The sequence below is a fragment of the Lipophrys pholis genome (genome assembly GCF_963383615.2).
Source record: "Lipophrys pholis genome assembly, chromosome: 3".
Taxonomy (NCBI): domain Eukaryota; kingdom Metazoa; phylum Chordata; class Actinopteri; order Blenniiformes; family Blenniidae; genus Lipophrys; species Lipophrys pholis.
The window spans coordinates 23,842,454-23,868,310 of record NC_137627.1 but is presented as its reverse complement, the minus strand read 5'-3'; the positions used below and the strand labels follow the sequence as shown (position 1 = coordinate 23,868,310).

Genomic DNA, 25,857 nt, shown 5'->3' with positions numbered 1-25,857 from the left:
CTGTGAGGGCCTGGTGATCAGTCCACAGTGTAAAGTGTCAACCGTAGAAGTACATGTGCCACCTCTCACATGCTCAGACACTGGCCAGCTCCTCTTTTCCCCCCACAGAATACTTCTGCTCAGTTGGAGTAAGCGCCACGGGCGCTCAGTCCCTTGATGGAGTTCAGACAGTACTGTGCCGACTACAGTGTTGGAGGCATCACAGGTCACAAATGCAGGGCTCTTCAGGTCAAAGTGGGCGAGTACAGATTGGGAGGTTAGTTGAGATTTGAGCCGGCGGACTGCAGCAGAGCATACGGGAGACCAGCCCAAGGGTGCATCTTGCTTCACGAGGGCATGCAGCGGTGCAGTAGTCTCGGAGTAAAGGGGAAGGAAGCACAAGTAATACGCGGCCATTCCCAGAAACGATGGTAGCTGCGCTGGGCAGGATGGTTCGGGCAGGCGCAGGATGGCATCGACGTTTGAATGTTGCGGACACAGGCCTTCAGCGGTCAGGCAGAACCCCACAATCTCGATAACAGGAGCTGCAAACATACACTTCTCCCCATTCAGCGTGAGGTTGTGACCGGCGAGCACATCCAGCACCCTGGAGAGGGGGTCGTCATGCAAGGCAGATGTTGCTCTGTGTACCACAATGTCATCCAGGCACACAACCACACCAGGAATCCCGTGAAGATGGTGGCCATCATTTTCTGGAAGCAGCTGCGAACGAAGCTGAGTCCAAAGGGCACGCGGCTGTCGTGAAAGACCCCCGTGTGCGTCACGAAGGTGGTGAGGGCATGGCTGTCAGTGTGTGGGGCAGGGGTCGGCAACGCGTGGCTCCGGAGCCGCATGTGGCTCTTTCATCCTTCTGCTGCGCCAGGATGGTGCGATAAGGTAAAGTGCACCCAGACCCAACTGTGTTGTGTGGTCCCACTACAGTCGCGCGCAAATTCTCCATCACTGAACAGCTCGCTTCGCCTGGCTACTTCTTGAGCGACGACGTAGCTAGCCTGTGTTACTGTTCCACCAGACCTGTAAAAACTGATTGCTGTGCAGTGTCGCCTCCTTTAAGTTGTGTGGGAGTGAGGTTCAAACCACATCTGTAATTACCACTTATCTTATGTTGCAGTCCTGCTCACCACCACTATACTACGACCTTCTAAATTAAAACTGAACATTGGATTGCATCGAGTGCAGCTCCTGAAGTGATGCTTTGAATCTGTGATTGTGATGAAATCATCACGGTTTCATTAGTTAAGTTATATTTGCATATTCAGATAAGATCTGTATGTTTTTATCTACACTTGATATAACTTACACCAGCAGGGTAACAAGATGAAACACTTACATCTTATTCTGTTTGTTCAATGGAAAGAGAAACCTATGTAGAAGAGGGAGAAATTCACCAAATTATTGTGTAATTACTGGAGAGCAAATAGAAGCAAACATTTTACAGGTTATACATATATATATATTTATTTATTTTATTTTTTTTACAAAATATCACAAATAAAAGAAATTTTGATTGCATCCCTCAAACAGATCACAATGACATAACAAAAGTAACAACATTGGATTTAAATATACTGACGTTTAACTGTGACCTGTGTCGTCTTCTCATTGTCATTTATTTATTCTGCGTTTTAATATGTGGCCACTTGTAAGCTGGTTGGATGCAAGCAAAAGTCAATAACTATCTTTAAAAAATACATTATGGCTTGTTTACAGTTTTGTGCTTTGTTCATCAGCAACAACTTTGTCCTCAGTGGTTTCTCCTCTGACACACTGTGAATTATTCCTTCCCTCCTTCCTTTCATCCTCTTCTTGGTCTGTGTCCTCCCCGTCTCCCCAGACAGTATCACAGTCCCCCTCCTCACAGAGAGACGAAGGGGAGGAGGGGGCGGAAGAGGAGGGAGTGGGGTCTGTGTGGGCAGCAGGCGTTGGCACGGCATTGAAAGCAATGAAGCCGATGAGGATGACCACGAGAGAGAGCAGGTAGAGTCCAGAGAACTGAGAGAGAGAGAGAGAGAGAGAGAGAGAGAGAGAGAGAGAGAGAGAGAGAGAGAGAGAGAGAGAGAGACATTTCATTACGTTTTCAGCTGTTTTTGCACCTCATTTTAACAGTTTCAACCTTCTTTGTCATCAGTTTTTAGACAATGTCGACATATTAGCTGTTTTAAAGGGGTCATGTTATCCAAATTCACTTTCTAATGGTTATCTAACAGTAATATTGTTCCCCATACCTGGAATGACGCCCTAGAAGTGAAAAAAGTCTGTCGTCTCTCTCCTTGGCTTGTCTCAATTTTCAAAAAGTGTGTTGCTCCATCAAATCAAACCCTATATAGTGTAGGACCAATCAAGGTAGGCCCTCCCTTTGACCCTCCCAACAATTAGGCAGCTGTGCTCTGGCACATGGCACCACCAGAGCAAATACTTCCTCCTCTTACCAAGATGGGCATGTGTGGGTGGAGCCAGTCCAGCTCACACAGCAGATTCTGAATGCAGCTCGTATGATCCAATATTCAAATGGATGAAACGAAAAAAAAAAAGAAGCTAGATTTGGGGCAATAAAGTTTGAATACAAGGTTTTTGGACCAACAAGACCATTTGAAAGTGTTGAAAAGCTGGATAATATGACCCCTGTAGCAACTTTGGATTCTTTTTTAGCAGTTTTGTGAGTTTTTCCTCCATTTTTAAGGTTGTTGTTTTTCTTTTAGAAATCCTAGTCATTTATGGGTTGTTATTTTTTAAAGCTGTTTTAGTCATTTCCCCCCATTTTAGCTATGTCAGTTGGGTCTTTTTTAAAGCCCTTTTCGGCCCAGAGTTAAAAGTACTCTTGAAAATGACTTTGTGTGCGAAAATAAATTCCACTGAGCAAAACTTGCTCCAAAACAAGTCTACAAGATGTTATCTCTGTACTTCCAGAAGATGTCCTCAGGGAGGCCAAGATTCAAGTTTTTTTGTGTGTCTTTTCTGGACATTGCATGGATGTCTTCTCATATGAATGTGAATTAAAAAAAAAGAAAAAGTGAGTCCACTGGGAACTGAACCCAAACGTCCTGCGTGACAAGTGAGAGTTCTACCATTAGGCTGACAGTGTGACCTAGACAACATTGATTCTTACAATACTTTAGTAAGTGGGCCTTATATAAGTGACGTCCAGACAAGACATCCACGCAATGTCCAGGAAAGATGAACAAGAAAACTTTCATTGAGGCTGTCTCCCGGAAGGATAGAGTGAACGTCTTGTCGACGTGTTTTGGTCCACTTTCTGCTCAATGTGAATGGAAACAAGATATAATGCTTACTTAGGTATATTTTCCTTTTTTTTCAGCTTTTTTTTTCTCTTCTTCCATTTTTCCCAAAAAGAAAAACAGAGGGGGAAACAAAAGGTATAATTTTCTGAAAGCTTCAGGGAGACACTCCAAAAGGGCCAAAGCGAAATGTACCAAAGTGTTCCATCTCTCATGAGCTTGTTTAAGGTCTGAGTTATGAGTTAGAGGATGTAACTCCATTCACCCATTCATCTTCACTTTGTTCGGTCACAGTGTTCCTCAGTAACACAGGCAGAACGTGGAAATTCCACACAGACATGGTCATTTTCTGGAGCGCGTGTGCCCTCACGTTGTACTGGAAGAGGAAGATCCCACAGAAGAGGCTGAAGAGGTCGGCGGTGAGCAGGGAGAGGTTGACGGACGTGGCGCTGGTCAGTTTGATCACGATGGGCATGCAGCTGTACAACGTGTACATACACAATGCGTAGGCAGAGAACAGGAGTCCTGACAGGAGGGAGGTACAACTGTTAGCTCATAGCAACCATCAATTCAGTCTGGCGTCTACGTCACAAACCTCATTTATAGTCAAGTGATAGTCCTGCAAAATGAGGACTTTTGAGTTGTCTGGTCGCATTATCACTCTCATAAAGGGGTCATATTGAGCAAAATTCACTTTCTATTGGTTTTCCAACAGTAATAATTGTCCTCATACCTAAAATGAGGTGGCAGAAGAGAAGAAAATCTGTCCTCTCTATCCCTGGCTTTTTTGTTTTTAAAAAGTGTGTTGCTCCAACCAGCCAATCATAAATCAAACCCTATATAGTGTCATTGGGGGTTTAGCCAATCACAATCAAGGTAGGCCCTCCCTTTGCCCCTCCCACAATTAGGCAACACTTGGCGCCACGAGAGGAAGTACTTCCTCCTCTTCCCAAGATGGGCGTGTGTGGGCGGAGCCAGTCCAGCTCACACAGACACAGCAGATTCTGAATGCAGCTCCTATGATCCAATATTCAAATGGATGAAAATCAAGGAAAATCTGGATTTGGGGCATTAAACTTTAAATCCAATATCTTTGGACAAACGAGACCCAGTGAAAGTGTTAAAAAGCTGTATAACAGCTGACCCCTTTAAAGGATTTTGAGTTTTCGTTGACGGGTGAGAGTCAGAAACTTAGTCGTTGCAGCACTTTAGTTTGTAAAGGATTACACTGTTACAATCATGACTTTAAGATGGAGCATTAAATCTTTGTGTTTTGACAAGATTATCCCGATGACTGATGTTTTTCTGAGTCTCTTAAGAAGCACTTTGACATTAACTGTCTGACAGGAGACATAAACAAATATGCTGCAGGTGTACTGACCGACTTGCCAGCTCCACTTGATGGCGGCGATTTCATGGCGTTCCAGGACGGCCCTGGACAGACAAACAGAGATTACTCAGAATAAAGACTCCGCCAACCGGCCACCCGCTCACTTACATCTGCACAGAGCTGATGATGGTGCCGAACAGGGCGACCATGCCCAGGAACTCCTCTCTGCTCAGGTTCTTCACCGTGTACTCCTGGCACACGTTGGACACGGCGTACAGCGTCGCACTGAGCAGCACCAAACCGTCCCCTAATAAGATGTTTGAGGCTGAGGGGAGGAAACGGAAGACATGTTTGTGCTCAGGCAGGATCACATATTTCCACGTGGACGTCTTCTAAATACAAGCTGTCTTCACTTCTAAATATCATCAAATTACGATATAACTATGAATTGTAAAACTCCTCTGAACAGGCTATTTATCAGTCACGTAAACATGTTGTGTAACTTCTGCATCTCTTCATCTTCAAAACCAGAGTTTATGCAAAATAAAAGTTGTCTGGAGCCATAAAGCAAGTTATGTTTATCAGTGCAATTTTAGTTTTTATTTATTTTATTTTTTTAGAAGTAGTAGTTTAAGCTGTTACCGCTTTTAGCAATTTTGACTATTTTTAGCCTGGAGATTAGACCACTTTTGGGAAAAATAGCATGATATGCACAAATGAACAGAATTTTTAATTCTACAGATCTTTCTAAAAGCTTCACCGAGCCAGTACAGAGGGGCGAAAGAGCCGCAGGTTGCAGACCGGTTTTAAACTAACGATGGTAAACTGAAGGAAAATACTCTCACAGTCCCTCTGATAGAAAAGTTGCACTGCACTGCAGTGTCTGCTTTACTGAGGCAAAAACATTTGAAGATTGGAAAGTAAAATAAAAATTTTCCCTGTTGAATTAAACAATTTTTCTTCAATTTTTTTGCCTGAATGATGCATTTGTCCTGAAGATGTGAGAACCTGGGCTTGAACATCAGTAGACAGCAGAGTACTGCAAGGAAAGGCATCTATTGTTAAATGTTTCAGTCATATTTAGTGCACTTTTTGGTGAATAACGAGAATTCAATATTGTTTAAGCAATCTTTGAGGGAGAATGAAGCCCGAGCAGATAATCATTAAATATGAAATTGTGACAAAATGTGTGATTTTGGCAGTTGGATATTAGTATATCAGTGTATACTCTGCATATAATGTTCCTTTTCACTGATTTTAAAGCGTTTTATCACACTGTAAAGGATTCAGAGCCTCAGTAATCAATAACATTGAATCTACATGAGCTTCAACAATTCTAATGATGAGTGATTACCAGATCCCTTGTCTCTCCCAGCCAGCAGGTCGGCCCCCACCATGGCCCCGACCCCCAACAGGCAGACACAGACGGCAATGTAGTGGACCGGCCTGTATCGAGTCTTTAAAATCCACCAGGACAGTAGCATCAACACGGGGATCACGAAGGAATCCAGCATCTGCAGGCAGAGACAGTCAGGGTTAGAAACTCATCGTGAATATGAAGGCAGCGGTGGTGTGTTTAGGGGGGGGGGGGGTCAGCTGATGGAACTAGAATACTGAGCCCAGTTTGGGTTCAGGAGCCTTTCTTTGTGTGTAGTTTGCATGTTCTCCCTGTGCATGTGTGGGTTTTCTCACACAGGCTTAGGCCATGTTAACACGTACCCGGGTATTAAAAACCAGTGATATTTCTCTACGTTTGGTCCGCGCATTTAGACATAGCCGCAGCTACAACTCACCACAAACGACGATTCCCAAATATTCCGGCCACAGTGGAGATCTGGACGAACTCTGTTTCTCTGTTTGCATCTAAAGGACGGAGGCTCTGCCCCCTACAGGTTTGATATGCTCATTGCAGCTCTGAACCAGGTGTACGTGCGCCGGTGCAAATGAAGATTTTTGGGGGGGAATGTAGAGGGGGAAATGTCTGTTTTTCTAAAAAACCCAGGTACGTGTAAACGTGGCCTTAAAAGATGTGTACATGGTTAATTGGTGAGTCAACGGTAGATTTATTGGAATTTAGGGATTGAGGAAAAAAATTTAAGCCGTTTTTCAAGTTCCTGCAATAATATGCATTATGCTTAAAGACCTTTGTACATAAAAGTCTTGTTTCAATCTGTGACCTTTCATTTGCTATAATAAAAACAAAATGAAGAAAAAAAACTTGACCTATAGACATTAAATGACAGGTGTTAATTGTTTTTTTTTTTACTTTTAAAGTAAAGAAAATTCTATACTAATGCCCTGTTTACAAGACAATGTTTCAGGTGAAAATGTAAAACTTTTGTTGCATTTCTGGTGTCTGTTTACACAACCACGGTCCTCTGAGCCACTGAAAATGCAACTTTTTGAAAACGGGTATCAAGGTGGAACTTTTCAAAAATGCTCAGTCTCTGTCTCTGTGGAAATGAGGAAAAATGCAACTTTTCTACTATACTGTTCATGCGCACTATGACCACAGTAACCCCAGTAGTAGTTCTGGACAATCAGGACTATGTTTCCACCGTGGTGTCATGACTCCCAGTCCATATTCTCCAAGGACTTGATAGTTTTACTTTGACACCGGAATAACAATCCAACTTGGTGGTCTGCCCACTAGAGTGTCTGTGTTCTCCCATTGTTGATGTTTAGAGTGAATCGTTCTCTGCTGCAAGTGTATATAGTTTCATTACAAAAACAAACAACAGCACCATCTCATGGCCCAACATGAATACTGCATCGTTCTCAAAATGTATAAATACAAAACTTTTCTGAAACGAAAACACAAAAACGATGCCTTTTTACTTCAAATGTTGCCTTGTAAACTGATCTGACTCTCTGCAGTGTACACGCCTTAAACAGTTATTATGGCCTTTTATTTTATTTTGTCTGCATTGATAATTGCATGTATTAGATTAATTTGAACAAACCACAGAGTTGCAAGAAAGCTGAAAAATTGTCTTTTAATAATATCTCTATATTTCTATTCTTCTACATTCTTTCATTAGAAAGTCATTCACGCTTTTAAATAAAATAAAAAAATGAAGTTGTGAAAACCGTGCAGCACTGTACTGCAGCTTAAGAACAGAACACAGCTGATACAGGTTCCGTTTGGAGATTCTCTGTTAGAGTTTGACACCACGATAGGAAACCTGCTGACCGCTCTGGAGGAGACGGGAGTGATCAATAACATACTGATCTTCTTCACAGCTGATAATGGCTTGGTTTTTTTTACCATTCGGGTGTGACCGAATCCATGATCTCAGTGCTTTTGTTGTTGGATTTACTGTTGCATCTGGTCATGCAAGGAGAAACTTTATATGAGATAGGATTGATGATGAACATGATGGCATTTGAAATGACCAATCCATTATAACCATAACGCTTACCCATTAAATGTCAAACTACATGATATTGATGCTATTGTTTATGTTGGCCTTCTATTATAAAATGTTATTTTGTGTTAATAATTGGTGTTAAACTTTAGTTTCTGCGCCGACCTGAATTACAGCGCAGGTCTTGAGGAGCCAACGCTGGCCCTCTAAGATGTGGCAAAGCCACGACAGATGAGGGAGGGATGAGAGAGGCAGCCATCGCCTTCTGGCCAGGGACCATCAGACCAGGTCAGGACCTCTCAGTCCTCTGCCCACTTCCTCTTGATGACACAAGCAGCCTGCAGGATCACAGGGGCAAGCAGATGTTTGCTCCAGTGGAAGCTTGTGAATGTGATTGTTAGACTTCCTGTATTTTCTACATGCAGCGTGTCGGCGGGGGGATTACATGATTCAGGTTTCTCAATTGGAAGCTTCCTCACTGGCCTCTCATTGGAGGCCTGCCAGTATGTCCAAGTGGGAGGAGGCTGGATTCTCGTCCTAGGACCAGCTCTAGAGGTTATATCTCTCTGTGAGCTTTGGAGCAGCTCGGGCTCCCCGCCTTGTGGGGGTTGTGACGTCTGGGTGCCTTTGCTTTCAGCAGAGCACTTAAATCCCATTACTAGTAAGGGAAATGTGTGAAAATCTGCCAACTAAATCATTGCCAAATACTTTGTTCACCACTATGTTTGTAAAGGTGTGTAATCGCATGTTTAATGATGAAAGTTAACAGTGGGAAATCCTGAAGAAACCTGCTAAAGTTAGGGTACCTATAAGGAACTTATGAGGGGTCAAATCAGGGCTTTTTCATGATTCTGAGTTGATTGTTAACAATCGTATTTCACCACAAATGCTCTATTGTGGAAAAACGACAGTGAAATTGAAATGTCGAGTAACGATCAGGTGGTCTCTATGGAGGTTGGGGAAAGAAACATTGCAGTCACTCAGGTTTGTTGGAGACAATATAGATTTAAACATGTTCTCTATTCATGGAAACATTCCCTTCCACTCAGCGAATGGGTCGGATCGAAGTCACGTCTCCGGCACCACCTTTGCCAGATCCACAGACAACAGCAGCTGTCCTCAGGGTGAAGTTGAAGGCATTCGACAAAGCTAAGATCCTGAGAGGAGCTAAAGTGAAGATTCTTCCATTTACCATCGGGAAACAGACAGGAATAAACACCATCATGTTTCTCCCTATCGCTGAGCTCTCCTCCTCCGTGGCTCATGATCCCTAACTAGAATGGCTGGAGGAAGAGATTCCATGCGTATGATGGAAAGCAGAGCACACAGATCGACTTCCTCCCAGTCATTGAAGGTGAAGGATAATATTGTAGCAATACTATGATCAAGGTTTACGCGTCTGCTTATATACTGAAAATCTGACAGTTCATTGTAGCAGTACATTCTGCCCGTTCATTCCAGGATTCGGTTGTTCTGCTATCAGCCTGACGTACGTATGATGGCAGAGCACCAGAGATAGAACTCAGCTACTCTGGATAACATCACACAGGCATGCAGCTTTCATGACACACATTAAGATTAAGGACGTCTGATTTCGGTTGGCAACAGACGCCATGACAAAATTGACCAATTGCGCTGAAGCCCAACCTATTGTCGGGGTGTGGCCCCCACCCAGAAGAAAACCTACCTGGCGTCTATCTTTGGACTGTGGGAGGAAAAAGATCCAACACACACACAGGGAACACATGCAAACTCCATTCAGGAAGGTGGAATTGTAAATGAGCTCCATCGTATCTTTCAACTGTGTTACTGCACAGTAACTTTTGGAGGATGTTAAAGTGGAGAACTGAATTTGATGGGAGAATACGTCGGTACGATTCCTCTGCAGATGATTCCTATTCCTCTTGCTCACCTGCACACTGGTGATGGTGGTGTACTGGTACGCCTTAACCACCGTGTAGTTGGCCTCCACGTCCACCAGTCCCAGCAGGAAGTACTTCCACCATCTCTTCCTCAGAATCTGTAAAATATTTCCATCCCCTACGTTTTAAAGGGGAATCCCCCCCAACTTCAGTTCAGACATGTTTGTTTCACCAACAAGCCTGAAAACAGTGTTGCTGCTGCAGATTCAGCCCATTCATTCATTCATTGAAGGTACAAATGACTTTGTCTCAAGTTTGGAAAAAGGCAACAAAAAAAAAGGATGGAAAAAGCATTGTAAATATCATATGTAAATATAATGTAAATTATGCACAGATTTTTCACAGTAAAGCTGTGAGACTAGTTTGTTGGTCGCACTGTTCACAGACACTGAGTGCAGGTGTTACCTCTTCTGAAGAGCAGCATGGTGGTGTAGGTGGCACACAGCAGCAGGTAGTTGAGGAAGCTCTGCAGCATGGGCGTGTTCACCTGGAAGTCTGTGGCCAGGTACTGAGAGCTGATGGCCGTCCCACAGATGACCACCGCCAGACCCTGACCCATGGCCAGCGTCTTAGCCAGCTGCCTGAAAGAGAGCGAGACGAGAAACCGAGCAACGCGGTGAAGATGGAGGACCAGTGTTTTGTCACATGAGATTGAGAAGATCAACAGAACAAAAGTCTGGATTCAGATCCTTGTGTCAGTCCGCACAACTGTAGCTGACCAAGAAATCTTTTATCACAAAACTACGCACTTAAAGAAGAAATCCTACACCAGATTTAACGGATTTATCACAACATGCAGGCCCAGGTGTGCTGCTCATTGGCTCTGGACCTCGTGTGAGACATTGTGCTTGCTTTTATTGTTTATTGTTTGTTTTTATTGGGGTTTTTTTTTATGGTTTGTATTTGTATGATTATTTATGTACAGCATTTGGTTTTAGCTTGTTCATAATGTATGAGGTAAAACTTACTGATCTCATGTAGTTTTAAAATCAACACATGTTAAGAATGTTATCAGTCTAGTAACGTTCATATTGTCTCAATAGTTTTTCTACTCACTTCACTGCTTTATCCAATTTTCATCACATGCAAAGAAACTCCACTGAAAACCAAAAAGCTGCAGTCCAAACAACTCATCTGAATACTGTAACCAGACTCCAGAGTGTCTGAAAATCTGAAAAAAGCTTGGCTTGTGCAGATGAAAGCTAAGAAAGTTATTAGTCAAACGAACTGATTGCATGAAGCGTATCACAACCATCACAAACAAACCAAAAACCTCAGAACGCAACACAATGGAGAAAAATGAGGGAGGAGAACGCAGACATCCTGATGAGTTGAAAGCAACTTAATATTACAACAGTAAAATATATAAAACACTTACTGCTTTTAGAGTAAAATGGTACAATGAGAACTATTCAGGACCATCACTACTGCACTGAGGTGAGAGAATTATTATCCAGACTGCAGCAGCAGACCACAGAGCGCCTTCGTGACAATGAAAACCCAGTTGAATATTGACAGTGTTGCAAATAGGTTAAATTCTTTAGAGCGAATATACAAAGAATAACTTATAAACAATGGCTAACCAATAACTTCTGAAATATTTCATTCTCATAAACTGTTATTTTCATGCACAAATATTGCTTATAATATAGGACACGATGAGAAAGACAGTGAGGGAGCCGTGCCGGACGCCATCAGCTCCTTCACATCCAGCTGTATCTGGACATGTTGCCTGCAGTATATTTCCTGAAGAAGTCTTCAGTCTGGGACATACGTAGAGTTTTTTTCGCTGGAGTATTTTACCAACAATCTAAAGATTATTTCATAAAGTCTCAGATCGATTGCTGTTTGGCTGCCGGTCGAGTGCTGATAAGTGTTGTGAACACTCACCAGGTGAAAACTTCCTTTGGGTCGAACGCGCCGATCCTCCTCAGAAGGCCTCCGGTTCGATTCCCCTGACTCATGCTGCCAGAGTCTGCATCTCCAGGCTGTTTGGTATCCATCTCCTCTTGTTGATGATGGAGGAGCTTGACCAGAGGTTTAACTGTGAGAAGCTTGAAGCTCCTTGAATTTCATGGTGTTGGAGCTGAATGATTAACTGCCTCAGGGGGCAAAGGTTGTTCTTATCTGTCTCCATATAAAGGGCAGAAGACTGCTGGCAGCACGTGAAGACAAGAGGTGAGAAAGAAATGTACTTTTAAAGTAATCATGATACTGTCCTTTGTTCACTCACCTGATGGGATAACCTGTGTTGATGGAAGCAGGCCTGCGAGTGAAATAAATAGATTACCTGCAATATTGAGTATCATTAAAGTGTTGGTATTGTAATTCTATTATATTGTATTTCCACTTGTAAACCATTACAAAGGGGCCACATGGTAGCGTAGTCGTCAGCACTCTCTTGTGTCACAGTGAGAACAACAGGCTTTTCTGTCTGGTTTGCATGTTCTCGCTCACATTATTATTTACAAGGTTAATCTCACAGATTACAACCAGTGCACTCCTTCCTACAGAAACTATAACCCACCATCAATTACTGACTGTTTTTCCTTTCCTTTCATGTTATATGCCGCAATCTTTATTTTTATTTATTTAGTTCTTTATTTCTTGTATAAGGTTATGTACTGCAGCTTTGTGTGAATTATGGGTGGGGCTTATGTTGTTGCTGTGTTGTTTTTTCCCCAATGACTGTTCTAAAACTGAAAAATGAATACATGTTTTCATCCTCTCTCTCTCTCTCTCTCTCTCTCTCTCTCTCTCTCTCTCTCTCTCTCTCTCTATATATATATATATATATATATATATATAAAAACACAAATGAATACAAATAAGTTATTTTAAATTGATCTTCAAAAGTAAACTGAAGAAACCTAATTTACTAATTTAAAGTAAGAAGACAGCACTAGTTTTTCTTTAAAGGGATTTCATTATTATAACGTTATTACACTTTGAGCAGTCAGCGCGCAACCTGACCGTCATGTCACGTGACGTTACCTCGCGCCGAGCCGGCTGCAGCACCTGTCTCGCGAGACTCCGCGAGGCGATAAGTTGAAGAAATATGGCGACGTCTAATTTGTTAAAGGTAAGCAACGCCGAAATAGATCGTATTTCACGCGTTTGGGCGCGCACTTCCACACTTCGTGCGCACATATTTCCAGTGCTCGTGCAGATTCGCGCTGCCTGCGTGACGGCTGAGACGCACGTGCTGTACGTCTGCTCTAAATGTGGAAGAGCTGCGCCTGAAGTCTCACTGCTCCCCGCTGTCGTTGTAGAAGTCCGCTGTTATGTCGGAATCTGTACCCCCGGTCATTTATTCCCCCCTCCCAGAACACAACCCGTCCTCAAACGAAACCCCGACACGGCTCAGTCCGAGCAAACCGGAGCCGCGCCCTCTACGAGGTCCGTTACCCGGTTAGAACCCCACCGAGCTTAAGACCCCGGTACCGGAACGTAGGGTTCACGGTTCGGGGGGGAGGGGCGGTAAAACTTTAACAGGAGATATAAACGTAAGTGCGCGGCTGACGCGCTAACACCTCCTCTGTGGTTCCGCTACTTGCCGGTACACCGGGTCCAGTCAGGGCGGACCTGTCGGTTCCACCAAGCCCCTGTAAACATGTCAGCAAGCATGTGAATGGATGAAACGGTGTCTTCTAACATCCTGAGCAACATCCTGGGGTGGAAGGGTTCAATTACTAAGTATTTAAATGTCTTCTCTGAAAGGTTAAAGGTCACAGGCTACCTTATTGTCAACCTCAGGAGACCAGGATGCACATAATAGAAAAACGCAACACACACGGTTATAAGAAATCCTCCAAAACACTGACGTTGCCTCCTTTGTGTCACCAAACAAACTGTACACTGCAAGACAAACATTCACACCCACAGGAGATTTAAAGCCCCCCACCCCCCCAAGAGACACACAAACATGTGCACGTGCAAACTCCACGCAGAAGGTCTCCCAACCGAATAAAAACTTGTGTAAAAGTGTGATTGAAAGCTTTGAATGTTATTTGTTCTGCTGACTTTCTCTTCCTGCCCACCACCACCACCCACCCACCCACCCCCCTCCAGAACAAGGGGTCCCTGCAGTTTGAGGACAAGTGGGATCTGATGCGGCCCATCGTACTCAAGCTGCTCAGACAGGAGGCCGTCACCAAGCAGCAGTGGTTCGACTTGTTCTCGTAAGAGATGCTGTTTGCTCTGCTCTGCTCTGTCCCGATGCTGAGAGCAGTCGTCGTATTGTGAGCGCAGATTAGCCAACATGTCGCCTCACGGCCTGGCATGTTTGGTGCTTTTCAGGCACACATGCAGGGCCCCGTTTGTACCAACAGGTGCTGTAATTCACATAATCCCAACACAATGTCACACATGTGCACAGAGGCCTTGTTTTAGTGTGCGTCCCACTCACAAACAGAGATGCAGGAGTGTGTTTCTTTATAGAGCAGACTGCCACAGCCTGATGTACGACCACCTCTCGTTATAAGAATCACACCTCTTTGAGAGTTTTGAGGTTAAAAATATAGATGAGCAACACAAATAGTGAAAAACATCATGTGTTAAACACTTTTAGATTATATTGCTGTAAAGTTAACGTTATACAAGAGGTCAGCACAGCCTGTCCGTCTCCACAGTGACCTCCCAGTGGCCGCAGGGATCGACTGAATTCAAGACTCTTTGTTTATTTTAAGCTTTCCAAGACTTTGCTTGAATTAACTTTGCGGGTGAAGAATATCACAGAATTGTATTTGTTGCCTGGCAACAGCAGGAAGTACCAGCAGGACACTCCAAAGTCTAGCTGTTTGCTGTGGCAGCAAGTCTGCAGAGAGAAGGGATCCAGAGACTGCATCAATGCAGGTGGACTGGATCCAGGCAGGTGGACTGGATCCAGTCAGAGAGAAACCAGATCCATGCTCCTTCCTGTCTTTATCACTTTATGTTGTCTGATACTGAATTCAGTCTTTGTTATTCACTGTAAAGTTTATGAAATATCAGATCTACTAATACTTTCCTTTCTGCTTCCTCCTACAGCGACGTCCACGCTGTGTGTCTATGGGATGACAAAGGACCTGCCAAGATTCACCAAGCACTTAAAGAGGACATCCTCGACTTCATCAAACAAGCACAAGCTGTAAGTTACATTCTGGATGAGAGGCTTTTCATGTGGCTTTGTGGGATTCCTTCAGCTTCTCCCGCTTCCTCTTACAGTCCAGAAACATTTCATTTAAGTTTGTTAGTGACTCTAAATTAGTCGTGGGAGTGTGTTTGAGTGATAGTTGGTCCTGTGTTGAGTCGGCCACCTTCGCTGGTTGAACCCAGTGTCTCCACCTCCCTGCAGTGTTAGCTCAGATGAATAAATGGAGGAGAGTTTTGAAACTTGAGTTTTGGTTGCGGTTTTGCAAATCAGACTGATAATAAGCATGTATTTTTACCTTCGCAAAACGAAAGTTGGGGTGAAGGTTCTGTTTTTGTCTGCGTGTATTTATTTATTTATTAGTTTGTGTGTATGTATTTTACCAACTATTAACCCGAATTGCATGAACTCTTCAGGGGTGATTTGTCATCATTCAAGGACCAATCAGTTAGTTTTTGGGATGTTAACGGCGAACCGGTTCAGAATAAATCCCAAAAAACTGTTCAATACATGTCCCACATGGAGGGGAATGGGAGAGGCAGATAGGAGATCATCGTCTGTTGCCATGGAGACGCTCCCTGCTCAGTTTTTCACAGTGATGTTGCTACCTGACAGGCTAGTTAGCATCGATATGCGCTAACGGCTAACATGCGAGCGATGCTGACACGCTTGAGACGGGCGCTTTATACAACCAAACACACGTCACAGATCTTCTATTTGACAGAGAGACGTAAGAAGAGACAAGAAATCCTAAAGACAGACCAACACAAGTAACTGTTTTCACGCTGGCATTCATACCTACATGACATTTAGAGGCATCACTGAATTTCAAGCGTCTGTTTTTGTCCTGGGAGGAAGTAGAAGTGCCTGGAGGACACTTGTGGATGCTTAGGGAGAACAGGAAATGTCAATTACCCTGACCTGGGAACTTTTCCTCTGACGTATGATGACGATCAACTTAATAGTTTTAAATTACTTTTTTTTTCTGTGTGCTTCAATGAGTAGCGAATTAACACGAAGCGCTTGATGTTGTCGGACCTCACAGATAAGAGGTCGACATTAAAGTCACACTGACACGGAGAATAGCCTTCCTCCAGGTACCTTCTTGGTCTTTGACAGACACAATGGGCTTTTGATGCTGGAAAGAAATCAAGTTGCTTGGTTTGTGGAGCTGTTTTTTTTTTTTTTTAATTTGTGTTATTATTGTCTCCTTTGTTTGCATCTCGTGCCTTGGCAGCGGGTACTGAGCCACCAGGACGACACAGCGCTGCTGAAAGCCTACATTGTGGAGTGGAGGAAGTTCTTCACACAGTGCGACATCCTGCCCAAACCCTTCTGCCAGCTGGAGATCACACTCATGGGCAAGCAAGGCAGCAACAAGAAGACCAACGTGGAGGACAGCATCGTACGCAAGGTGAGAGGCGAATGTCAAATCTGTTTGATCCCCGTGAGGGAGTCCTCTGGAGAACTGCTTTATTTTGAAAAGCTGTTAAATGGAGACGTTGTGGATGAGAAGGTGACTCAGTCAGTAGGAGTATTTACCGTAATTTACGGGCTAATGGTTGCACCTGAATGTAAGCCGCACCCACCAAATTTAAAAATATGGACGTATTTATTTATTTATTTATTGTACATATTTGGGCTGCACTTGTCTATAAGAAGATTTTCCTCTGAGGAGGACGGTTGTTCAGAGTTACGTGATGCACCTGAAAGCATCACCCAGGACATGGGATATTTACACTGAACAAGCAGAACGAGTGATCTGAAGAATTTAGTGTGAGTGCGTTTGTTTACCGGTAATTCAACCGGACCAATGAAAACAGTTTCATTGGTCCACTGTGACCTGTTCTGCAGTTTCATTGCTTGTTAACCTCCAAAACCCATGAATTCGCTGCGTCATTGTTTAAGCCGCAGGGTTCAAAGTGAGTGAAAACATATATAGTAGTTAAAAGCACTTCACAGAGTCACGGAGCCTTTTTTTTTTTTTTTTAGATTGGAGTGTGACTTTGTGTTGGACATTTGTTGACGTGTTTTTTATTTTTATTTTTTTCATTTAGCTGATGTTGGACACGTGGAACGAGTCGATCTTTTCCAACATCAAGAGCCGCCTGCAGGACAGCGCCATGAAGCTGGTGCATGCCGAGCGGCTCGGGGAGGCCTTCGACTCGCAGCTCGTCATCGGTGTACGAGAGTCGTACGGTGAGGAAGACCCAACCAGGACATGCAACCGGTCAATAGCCCAGCCAGGATGACAATACAAATTCAATCCATCACGATAACGGGCACCTGAAGAGTAACAGCTGTTCTTCAAACATTATATATGATCATACATTATCTTCAATTTCAATTTCATCTAGATTTGTATCCAGATTTGTACTATTTGGATAATATAACATATTTCAATTAAAGAAATGTGAACCTTCGTCCACGTACCTCCAGGACGGTAGTAGTTAAACTACAGGCCAAAACCGCTCCGCCAGAGGCTCCGAGCCAGTCTGCAGGATGGGCTGTGGACATTGTAAAAATAACTGCTGTCTTTCGTTGGTCCTCTGGAGTGAGATTAGCAGAAGTACCACAGGACTGATGAGCAAAACCTTCTTATTTAGTAAAGCTGTGTCGATGTGTGACATTCAGGTTTATAAGCGTTTTTGATTTATTTTCATTTCCTGTATTGTTCTATAATCTATCTTAGTGACATATGCAATATACATGACATGTATTAAGTTGGGGGGGGTAGTTCAGTGTACTAAAATGAGTATGACGCCCCGACACTAGAGGGAGCTGGCGTGCCGCCACAGTTTAGGTGAAAAGTTGTGTGCCTGTGTTTGTCTCCCGCCAGTGAACCTTTGCTCGAACCCTGAAGACAAGCTGCAGATCTACCGGGATAACTTTGAGAAGGCCTACCTGGACTCCACCGAGAGGTTTTACAGAACACAGGCGCCGTCGTACCTGCAGCAGAACGGCGTCCAGAACTACATGAAATATGTACGTCTCCATGACACTGCTGTCTTTGATGATGTGGACGGTCTCTGGTTGGAAGCCGGGTTTGGGCGCTTCCTCTGTGTGTGTGTGTGTGTGTGTGAGTGTGAGTGTGTGTGTGAGTGTGTGCACTCAAGTTTGCTTTGAGGACAGACTCTTTGACTATACTAAAATTTGAAGGCACATTTTGAGTAAATCCGAGTTAAAGTCGTTAAAGCTTCGTAAAACGAGCCAAGTGTCCTTTTTTGTGAAAAATCTAAATATCCTCACCAGCGTCCTTGTTATAATGATGTGCAAATTAAAACACCAAAAGTTTGATTAACTCTTTGTATTGAATACCTCTTCCATCATGATGAGTGGAAAACACACACACAAACATGAAAAGGCCTCCACACAAATGTGTAGTTTTACTTTTAGTGTGTGTGTGTAGCTTTAGTTTTGTGCCAATAGCCTGGTTTTCAGTGTGTATAGTCTTGTTTTTACTGTGTTTTGACTTGTTTTTAGTTTGTGGAGTATTGTTTTCAGTGTGTTTAACCTAATTTTAGTGTGTCTAGTCTTGTTTGTAGTGTGTGTGATCTTGTCTTTAGCTTGTTAACTCTTGTTTTAAGTGTGTGTAGTCTTGTTTCAATGTTTTTAGAGAGTGTGTGTGTGTGTGTGTGTGTGTGTGTGTGTGTGTGTGTGTGTGTGTGTGTGTGTGTGTGTGTGTGTGTGTGTGTGTGTGTGTGTGTGTGTGTGTGTGTGTGTGTGTGTCTGCCTGCAGGCGGATGCAAAGCTGAGAGAAGAGGAGAAGAGAGCTCTTCGATACCTGGAAACACGTCGTGAATGTAACTCCGTTCAAGCTGTAAGTCACAAAAATGTTTCATTTTTTATGTACTTCTACTTTGTGGAATGAAAGACTTGAAGAGTTGCTTTGTGACGTTTGTTTCTGATCTGAAACACAAAGAAAACCAGCATTATTTCCCCCGTTTGATAGAATTTTTCTCCTGAAACGTGTGTGACTGTGTTTCTGTCTCGCTCACAGCTGATGGAGTGCTGTGTCAACGCCCTGGTGACCTCCTTCAAAGAGACCATCATCGCTGAATGTGCTGGAATGATCAAACGCAACGAGACAGACAGTCAGCACCTCTTTCCTCTTCTTCTCTTTCTCTGCTTCATCTTTTCTCGCCTCTTTGGCTAATTTTGCCTCGTCAGACAAGACTGTTATCCAACAACAATGATTATCTGGACCGGAGTAAAGTGAAAAACATTTTCTGGGCTAGGATCAGTCAGTGGAAGGAAGATGCTCTATAATCTGGATTCTAGGAGGAAGATGCTCTATAACCATTCATGTTGCTGTCAGGAGGACTGAATTAATTCAGGATTATTGAAAAACTCCTCCCATAATTAACAGCAGATCAATGAAATGAACATGTAGAAACCAGTGAATTGATTTCATTATAGTTATCAGTTACAAGCCTGATAGTACCACGAATGGTGGGATTACAATCATGCGTTGATTAGTAATCCCATCACTGCTGGGGTTTAGTTGGGCTGTGTCGTTAACTTGAAGGTTCATGGTAGAAAAAGATTTTACTGTTTCTTTTGGGCTTCAATGTTTGGCTCCTGGCCATAGAAGCTGTAAACGTGCAGGACGTTTTGTCTCCACGTCTGTCTCCGTTTGAATCATGGTTTTGAGTCATTGTTCTTCTGGAGCAGGGCTGCACCTCATGTTCTCACTGATGGACAAAGTTCCCAGCGGGATCGAGCCCATGCTGAAAAACCTGGAGGAACACATCGTCAGTGCAGGACTGGCCGACATGGTGGCTGCTGCAGAGACCATTACTACTGTACGTACACACACACACACACACACACACACACACACACACACACACACACACACACACACACACACACACACACACACACACACACACTGCAGGCGCGAAGAGCTTCTTACTGCAGGTTCATGACTGTACCTGTGTCTCTGATCGACCAGGATTCTGAGAAATACGTGGAGCAGCTGTTGACTCTGTTTAACCGATTCAGCAAGCTGGTGAAGGACGCCTTCCAGGACGACCCTCGCTTCCTCACAGCCAGAGATAAGGTCGGTCTTATACCACTTTATTTTACAGAGAAGTCGAAGTGCTGATGTCAGCGCCTTCGACACTCTGACTTCCACATTAACCGTGCGCTCTGGGACAGTGTAGGAGTTTCTCCAGTGTCCAGATAATTTCTCTCTCAGATGTTTTGGATCAGATATATTAGCTTCTGTTTTATGTGAGTTCAGAAGCAGATAATTATGACTCATCCAGGCTTTTATGTCTTTAAGACGAGCTTCTAGTTTAACAAGTTGATCACTATCGTCTGGTTTCATATATATAAAGATTTGTGTGTCATCTGCATAGCAATGGAAGTTAATGGAGTGTTTCCTGAAAATATCCCCTACAGGAAGTGTGTATAATGTGTAAAGTATAGGTCCTAATACAGAACCCTGTGGAATTGTGTGTTTAACTTTAGTCTGAGCTGAGGAGTCATTAACATGAACAAAGTGGAACCTGTTTATTGCTGTACCTTTAATCCTGATGAAATCTTCTAGTCTCTGTAACAGGAAGTTAGTATTAGTAGTAGTAGTAGTTAGTAGTATCGGTGCATCACTCAGATCTAACAGGTCCAGAACAGAGACCAGCTCATTAGTAACTTTGACCAGAGTGTCTCTGTGCTATGATGTGCTCTCAAACCTTAGTTAGAATTACTCAGATAGATCATTTGTATATAAATGTTCTCTCACAATAACTTTCTAAGACATATATGTCTTGTAATGTCACTCTCTTTCTTTAAAAAGTTGATATAACCATCAATACTCAACATAACTCTTTCAAGTATTTCAATCAGTGTCAAATGTCACAAATATGTGAACGCTTCATCTGCAGGTATTTATAATCCTTCCTGAATGTTATTCTAATTTGTGTAATATATTACATTTCCCTCTTAAACTCCCTAAAGTGTCGGATTCATCTGCCCGGTTCACACTCTTCATAAGAACTTCTGATTTCCCTCCACAGGCCTACAAAGCTGTCGTCAACGATGCTACGATCTTCAAACTGGAGCTTCCGATGAAGCAGAAAGGGTGAGTGAGCCGTCAGTGTGAGGAACGCTCGCCACAGTCTGGTGGTGTGTACGTCAACGTCTGTGTTTTCCTCTCCGTCCAGCGTGGGCATGAAGACTCAGCCGGAGTCAAAGTGTCCCGAGCTGCTGGCGAACTACTGCGACATGTTGCTGAGGAAAACTCCGCTCAGCAAGAAACTCACGTCGGAGGAAATCGAGCTGAAACTCAAAGAAGTGGTGAGTGTGTGGAGGAGTTTCCCCTCTTCAGCCCCCGACCTCCCGTCCTCCTCTCACCCCCGTGTCTCTCCCCCGGCCTCCGTCGCCTGCAGCTCCTGGTGTTAAAGTACGTCCAGAACAAAGACGTGTTCATGCGGTACCACAAAGCTCACCTCACCAGGCGTCTGATTCTGGACATCTCAGCCGATAGCGAGATCGAGGAGAACATGGTGGAGTGGCTCAGAGTGAGTGACAACTGTCCTCGTCATGTCCTGTCCTGGACAGCCGTCAACAACTCCAGTGTGTTTGTGCTGTGAGACACGGCATCACAGCAAAACAACTGGGAAATGTAACATGGTCTTTGTGTGTGTGTGTGTGTGTGTGTGTGTGTGTGTGTGTGTGTGTGTGTGTGTGTGTGTGTGTGTGTGTGTGTGTGTGTGTGTGTGTGTGTGTGTGTGTGTGTGTGTGTGTGTGTGTGTGTGTGTGTGTGTGCGTGCGTGCGTGCGTGCGTGCGTGCGTGCGTGCGTGCGTGCGTGCGTGCGTGCGTGCGTGCGTGCGTGCGTGCGTGCGTGCGTGCGTGCGTGCGTGCGTGTGTGTGCGTGTGTGTAGGAAGTAGGAATGCCTGCTGATTACGTCAACAAGCTGGCCAGAATGTTTCAGGACATCAAGGTGTCGGAGGACCTCAATCAGGTCTTCAAAGAGATGCACAAACACAACAAGCTGGCACTGCCAGGTACGGCACACACAAAAATACGCAAACACACACAAAAAAACTATTTACATGCAAAACACACAGAATCACTCAAAACACTATTTTACACCAGACAAACACACTAATACACCAAAAAAGAAAGCACACTATTTGCCTTTAATTTTTCATCTATAAAATCTATCTATTTCACCAGCTTATCTTACTTGTGGACACAGTTATGCTTCATAATTCACAATTGTATGAAATAAAGTAAAAGTGACATTCTGTCCATTCATTTCTTCTTTTTTTGCCGTTTTCATTTTTAATCCACATTAAATGTCAGTCTGCGTCACTACGTCTACTGACAGAAGAAAATAGCTGGTATATTTCTTTAGATAGGTTGAAAAGATGAATTTTTATAATGTCAGTATTATTATTGATCAGCAGCCCGGAAAATAACAATAACAAGTAAAATGATGTTAACAACAAGTTTAAGGTCATATGAATATTTAAAAGAAAATCTCCATTAATCTTCATAAAAATTAAGATAAAAAGTGGGGCTGGGATGGTCAAAGTAATGATTCGTGAACAAAGCACGTCTGAAACGGGGCAGTTTCTCACACATTTGCAGGCTGTTTGATCGCCCTCCTCGTTCTCTCGCCCTGCAGCGGACAGCGTCAACATTAAGATCCTGAACGCCGGCGCCTGGTCGCGAAGCAGTGAGAAGGTGTTTGTGTCTCTGCCCACGGAGCTGGAGGACCTGATCCCCGAGGTGGAGGACTTCTACAAGAGGAACCACAGCGGCCGCAAACTCCACTGGCATCACCTCATGTCCAACGGCATCGTGAGTCGACAGCACGTGAAGAACGGATGTGATCAAAGACAGTCAGAGTGACAGTTCCTCACCTGAACTCCACAAACAACCATGAAATTGCAAAAACAAAAAAGCGTTTTCACTTGAAATGTTGTGGTGTAAACGTGGCCTGACCTACAGGCACTTCCTGCTCATCTCACCTCCTCCTGTTTCACCTCCCTCTGCTCAGATCACGTTTAAGAACGAGGTGGGGCAGTTCGACCTGGAGGTGACGACGTTCCAGCTGGCCGCGCTGTTCGCCTGGAACCAGAGACCCAGAGAGAGGATCAGCTTCGAGAACCTCAAACTGGCCACGGAGCTTCCTGATGCCGAGCTGCGCCGGACTCTCTGGGTCAGACCGCACGCACACACACGCACACACACACACACACACACACACACACACACAGCCTCCAGTACTTGGACTCACTCTGCCTGCTCTCTCTCTCTCTCTCTCTCTCTCTCTCTCTCTCTCTCTCTCTCTCTCTCTCTCTCTCTCTCTCTCTCTCTCTCCCCCCCCCAGTCTTTGGTGGCTTTCCCCAAGCTGAAGAGGCAGGTGTTGTCCTACGACCCCCATGTCAGCTCGCCCAAAGACTTCACCGACAGCACGCTATTCTACGTCAACCAGGAGTTCTCACTCATGTATGTTAGGCCTTTTTTTTTTAGGAAATCCAACATGTTCTCTTTTGTTTGATTCACGAGATTCATCCTGGCCACGGTTCTGCTTTGTTGCTGGATCAAGTGTGACCGCAGACAGACTTAAAAACTGAGATGTGTCCGTGTGTTGATTCTCCTCTCAGCAAAAACTCCAAAGTCCAGAAGCGTGGGAAGATCAATTTGATTGGTCGGCTGCAGCTGACCACCGAGCGAATGAGAGAGGAGGAGAACGAAGGAATCGTTCAGCTCAGAATACTCAGGACTCAGGTACCAAAACTCTGGCTTCATCTTTCAAGTCTCAGATTACAGATTAAAGTCGCTGGGATACATTTCTAATGTGAACTGTGATCTGAAGAACCGGGCAGCGGTCGGTGAAAAGCTCGTATCAGGAAAACCACCAGTGACTTTCTGTCCGTCTCACAGATTCTGTTGAGCTGTGAAGAAAAGTTTCCATCGTGTTATGCTTCTCGCCTCCTCTTAGCACTTTGTAAACATAACTGAAGATAAAAAATACCTGTGAAAATAGAGAGCTTCTTCAGCTGAATGGGCAATAAAACGCTTACTCTGTTTTTCTCCCTTCAGACTTGTAATTGCAGTGTGTGTGTAAGATTTGTGTAATTCCGGTCTTGTGCACTGGTGGGCAGCAGTGAGTTCTTGACGCTGAGCTTCAGAATTTCTCTAAAGTCCCGTTGTTCCTGTCGCTGCTGCAGCTTCTGAGCAACTCACCACAGTTCTTTCATCATAATGCATTTGAAGACGTTGTAATCGCGTCACACACCCACTTTGTCTTTTTCGTCTAGGAGGCGATAATCCAAATCATGAAGATGAGGAAGCGAATCAGCAACGCCCAGCTGCAGACGGAGCTGGTGGAGATCCTAAAGAATATGTTTCTGCCTCAGAAGAAGATGATAAAGGAGCAAATCGAGTGGCTCATCGAGCACAAGTACATCAAGAGGGAAGACGCGGACATCAACACCTTCATATACATGGCCTAAGCGACAAGGAAGGATCATGATGATTTTTTTACAAGAGGCCTGCAACTGGCGCTTTAAATACCTGCGGAAGGAGATGCACATGGAGGAAATGTCTGCTCTAACAGAGAGACTGATGAAGAGCATGGAGGCTGCTGGAGGAAACAGCGTGGGTTTTATTTGTGTTTGTGAGATGCAGGTGTGTGTTCTGGGTCTGTCAGGCTGTCTGTGTGTGTGCTGCCCTCTACTGTCCGATGGGTGGAAACGCACTGCAGGACGCACCAACAGCTCAGAAGAAAAAAAACTAAACAAAACATAGAGACATAATTCAAATAAATACTTCCTGCCTTACTTTGATCTGCAATGGGCTGTAGACGAGGAGGCGGAGGGTCAGGAGCTGATATCAATCCTTCGCTTTCACCTGATGCCACCGCTTCCCTCCTGTCGTACGTCGGGCCTTTCTTTATGTTTTGAACAAGGAATGCAAAAAAAAAAAAGACGAGTGTAAGCTGCCATGAAGGAGGAGTGGACACGGAGAGAGACCAGTTTAAACTACTGAGGAGTATTTTGCCAAATGTGTGTGTGTGTGTGTGTGTGGGTGGGTGTGTGAGCGATGGGTGTGTATTTGGATGCATGGTGTGTCGCTGAGTGTTTTGAAAGTGTGTGTGCACATTCAACAGCATGCTGCTCTATGATTATTATTTTTTTAACATCACACTTTGTGGTTGTGTGTGAAACATTGCAGAAGGTGATGTGTTCAATCCCCCTCGTGTGTGTGTGTGTGTGTGTGTGTGTGTGTGTGTGTGTGTGTGTGTGTGTGTGTGTGTGTGTGTGTGTGTGTGTGTGTGTGTGTGTGTGTGTGTGTGTGTGTGTGTGTGTGTGTGTGTGTGTGTGTAATGATCTGTTGCCACACTGCAAACTATTTATTTTATGAGTAAATACACATCATTCAGACTTTCTGTGACATTGAAGAGGGACGCGTGACGTAGAAAGCTGTGACTCGGTATCAAACGTTTGAGGAAAAGCTTTTCCCTGCAGGTCACGTGTGTTTGGAGAGTTTTGCTCTTCGGGCTCGTAGCGTCACCACATTCAGTTCAAAATGAAACGGCATTCGATTTGTTTAAGCACCAGCTCTCCGCCAAATCATGTGATCTAACTTCATAATATTGAACTACCTGCAGAGGCACACTGTGTGTGACTGTGTTTACCTTGGTTGGAGGAATGACTCGTCTTCTCGTCCCAGTTGGTGGTTTGATCCTTGATCTCACTCTCAGTGGATGTAGAAAGGTGCACCGTCAGACACCAGCGGCCCACGTCTGGTTTAGGGAATCTAAAGTATTCAGAAGCTTTAGTCCAACATTTTTGAAGAGAATATTTGGCAATAATGACGACCCGCACATGGACCTCCCTCGCAGT

At 44.1% G+C, this 25,857-nt stretch overlaps 2 protein-coding genes across 3 annotated transcripts; one reads left to right on the top strand and one right to left on the bottom strand.

Moving 5' to 3' along the window:
- Positions 1–1,704: 1,704 nt before the first annotated feature.
- On the bottom strand, positions 1,705–11,859 carry LOC308107441 (solute carrier family 35 member F2-like; the record flags this gene model as incomplete). Its single annotated transcript, XM_080459759.1, has 8 exons — positions 1,705–1,992; positions 3,607–3,761; positions 4,618–4,670; positions 4,735–4,891; positions 5,921–6,080; positions 9,847–9,974; positions 10,262–10,437; positions 11,747–11,859. 8 exons carry the CDS (start codon positions 11,857–11,859, stop codon positions 1,705–1,707), a joined length of 1,230 nt encoding a protein of 409 aa, XP_080315885.1.
- Positions 11,860–12,883: 1,024 nt separating this feature from the next.
- LOC308107914 (cullin-5-like) lies at positions 12,884–24,926 on the top strand. Of its 2 annotated transcripts, XM_080460509.1 has the most exons (19): positions 12,886–12,938; positions 13,928–14,037; positions 14,885–14,984; positions 16,225–16,401; positions 17,045–17,186; positions 17,827–17,972; positions 18,727–18,807; positions 18,988–19,081; positions 19,662–19,792; positions 19,945–20,052; positions 21,011–21,075; positions 21,158–21,290; positions 21,383–21,514; positions 21,879–22,002; positions 22,629–22,804; positions 23,004–23,165; positions 23,337–23,455; positions 23,614–23,737; positions 24,271–24,926. In XM_080460509.1, exons 1-19 carry the CDS (start codon positions 12,915–12,917, stop codon positions 24,463–24,465), a joined length of 2,343 nt encoding a protein of 780 aa, XP_080316635.1. In that variant the 5' UTR covers positions 12,886–12,914; the 3' UTR covers positions 24,466–24,926. The 2 variants fall into 2 exon arrangements, with proteins under 2 accessions (XP_080316634.1, XP_080316635.1); XM_080460508.1 differs by lacking the exon at positions 13,928–14,037 and having other exon boundaries at positions 12,884–12,938.
- Positions 24,927–25,857: the final 931 nt, after the last annotated feature.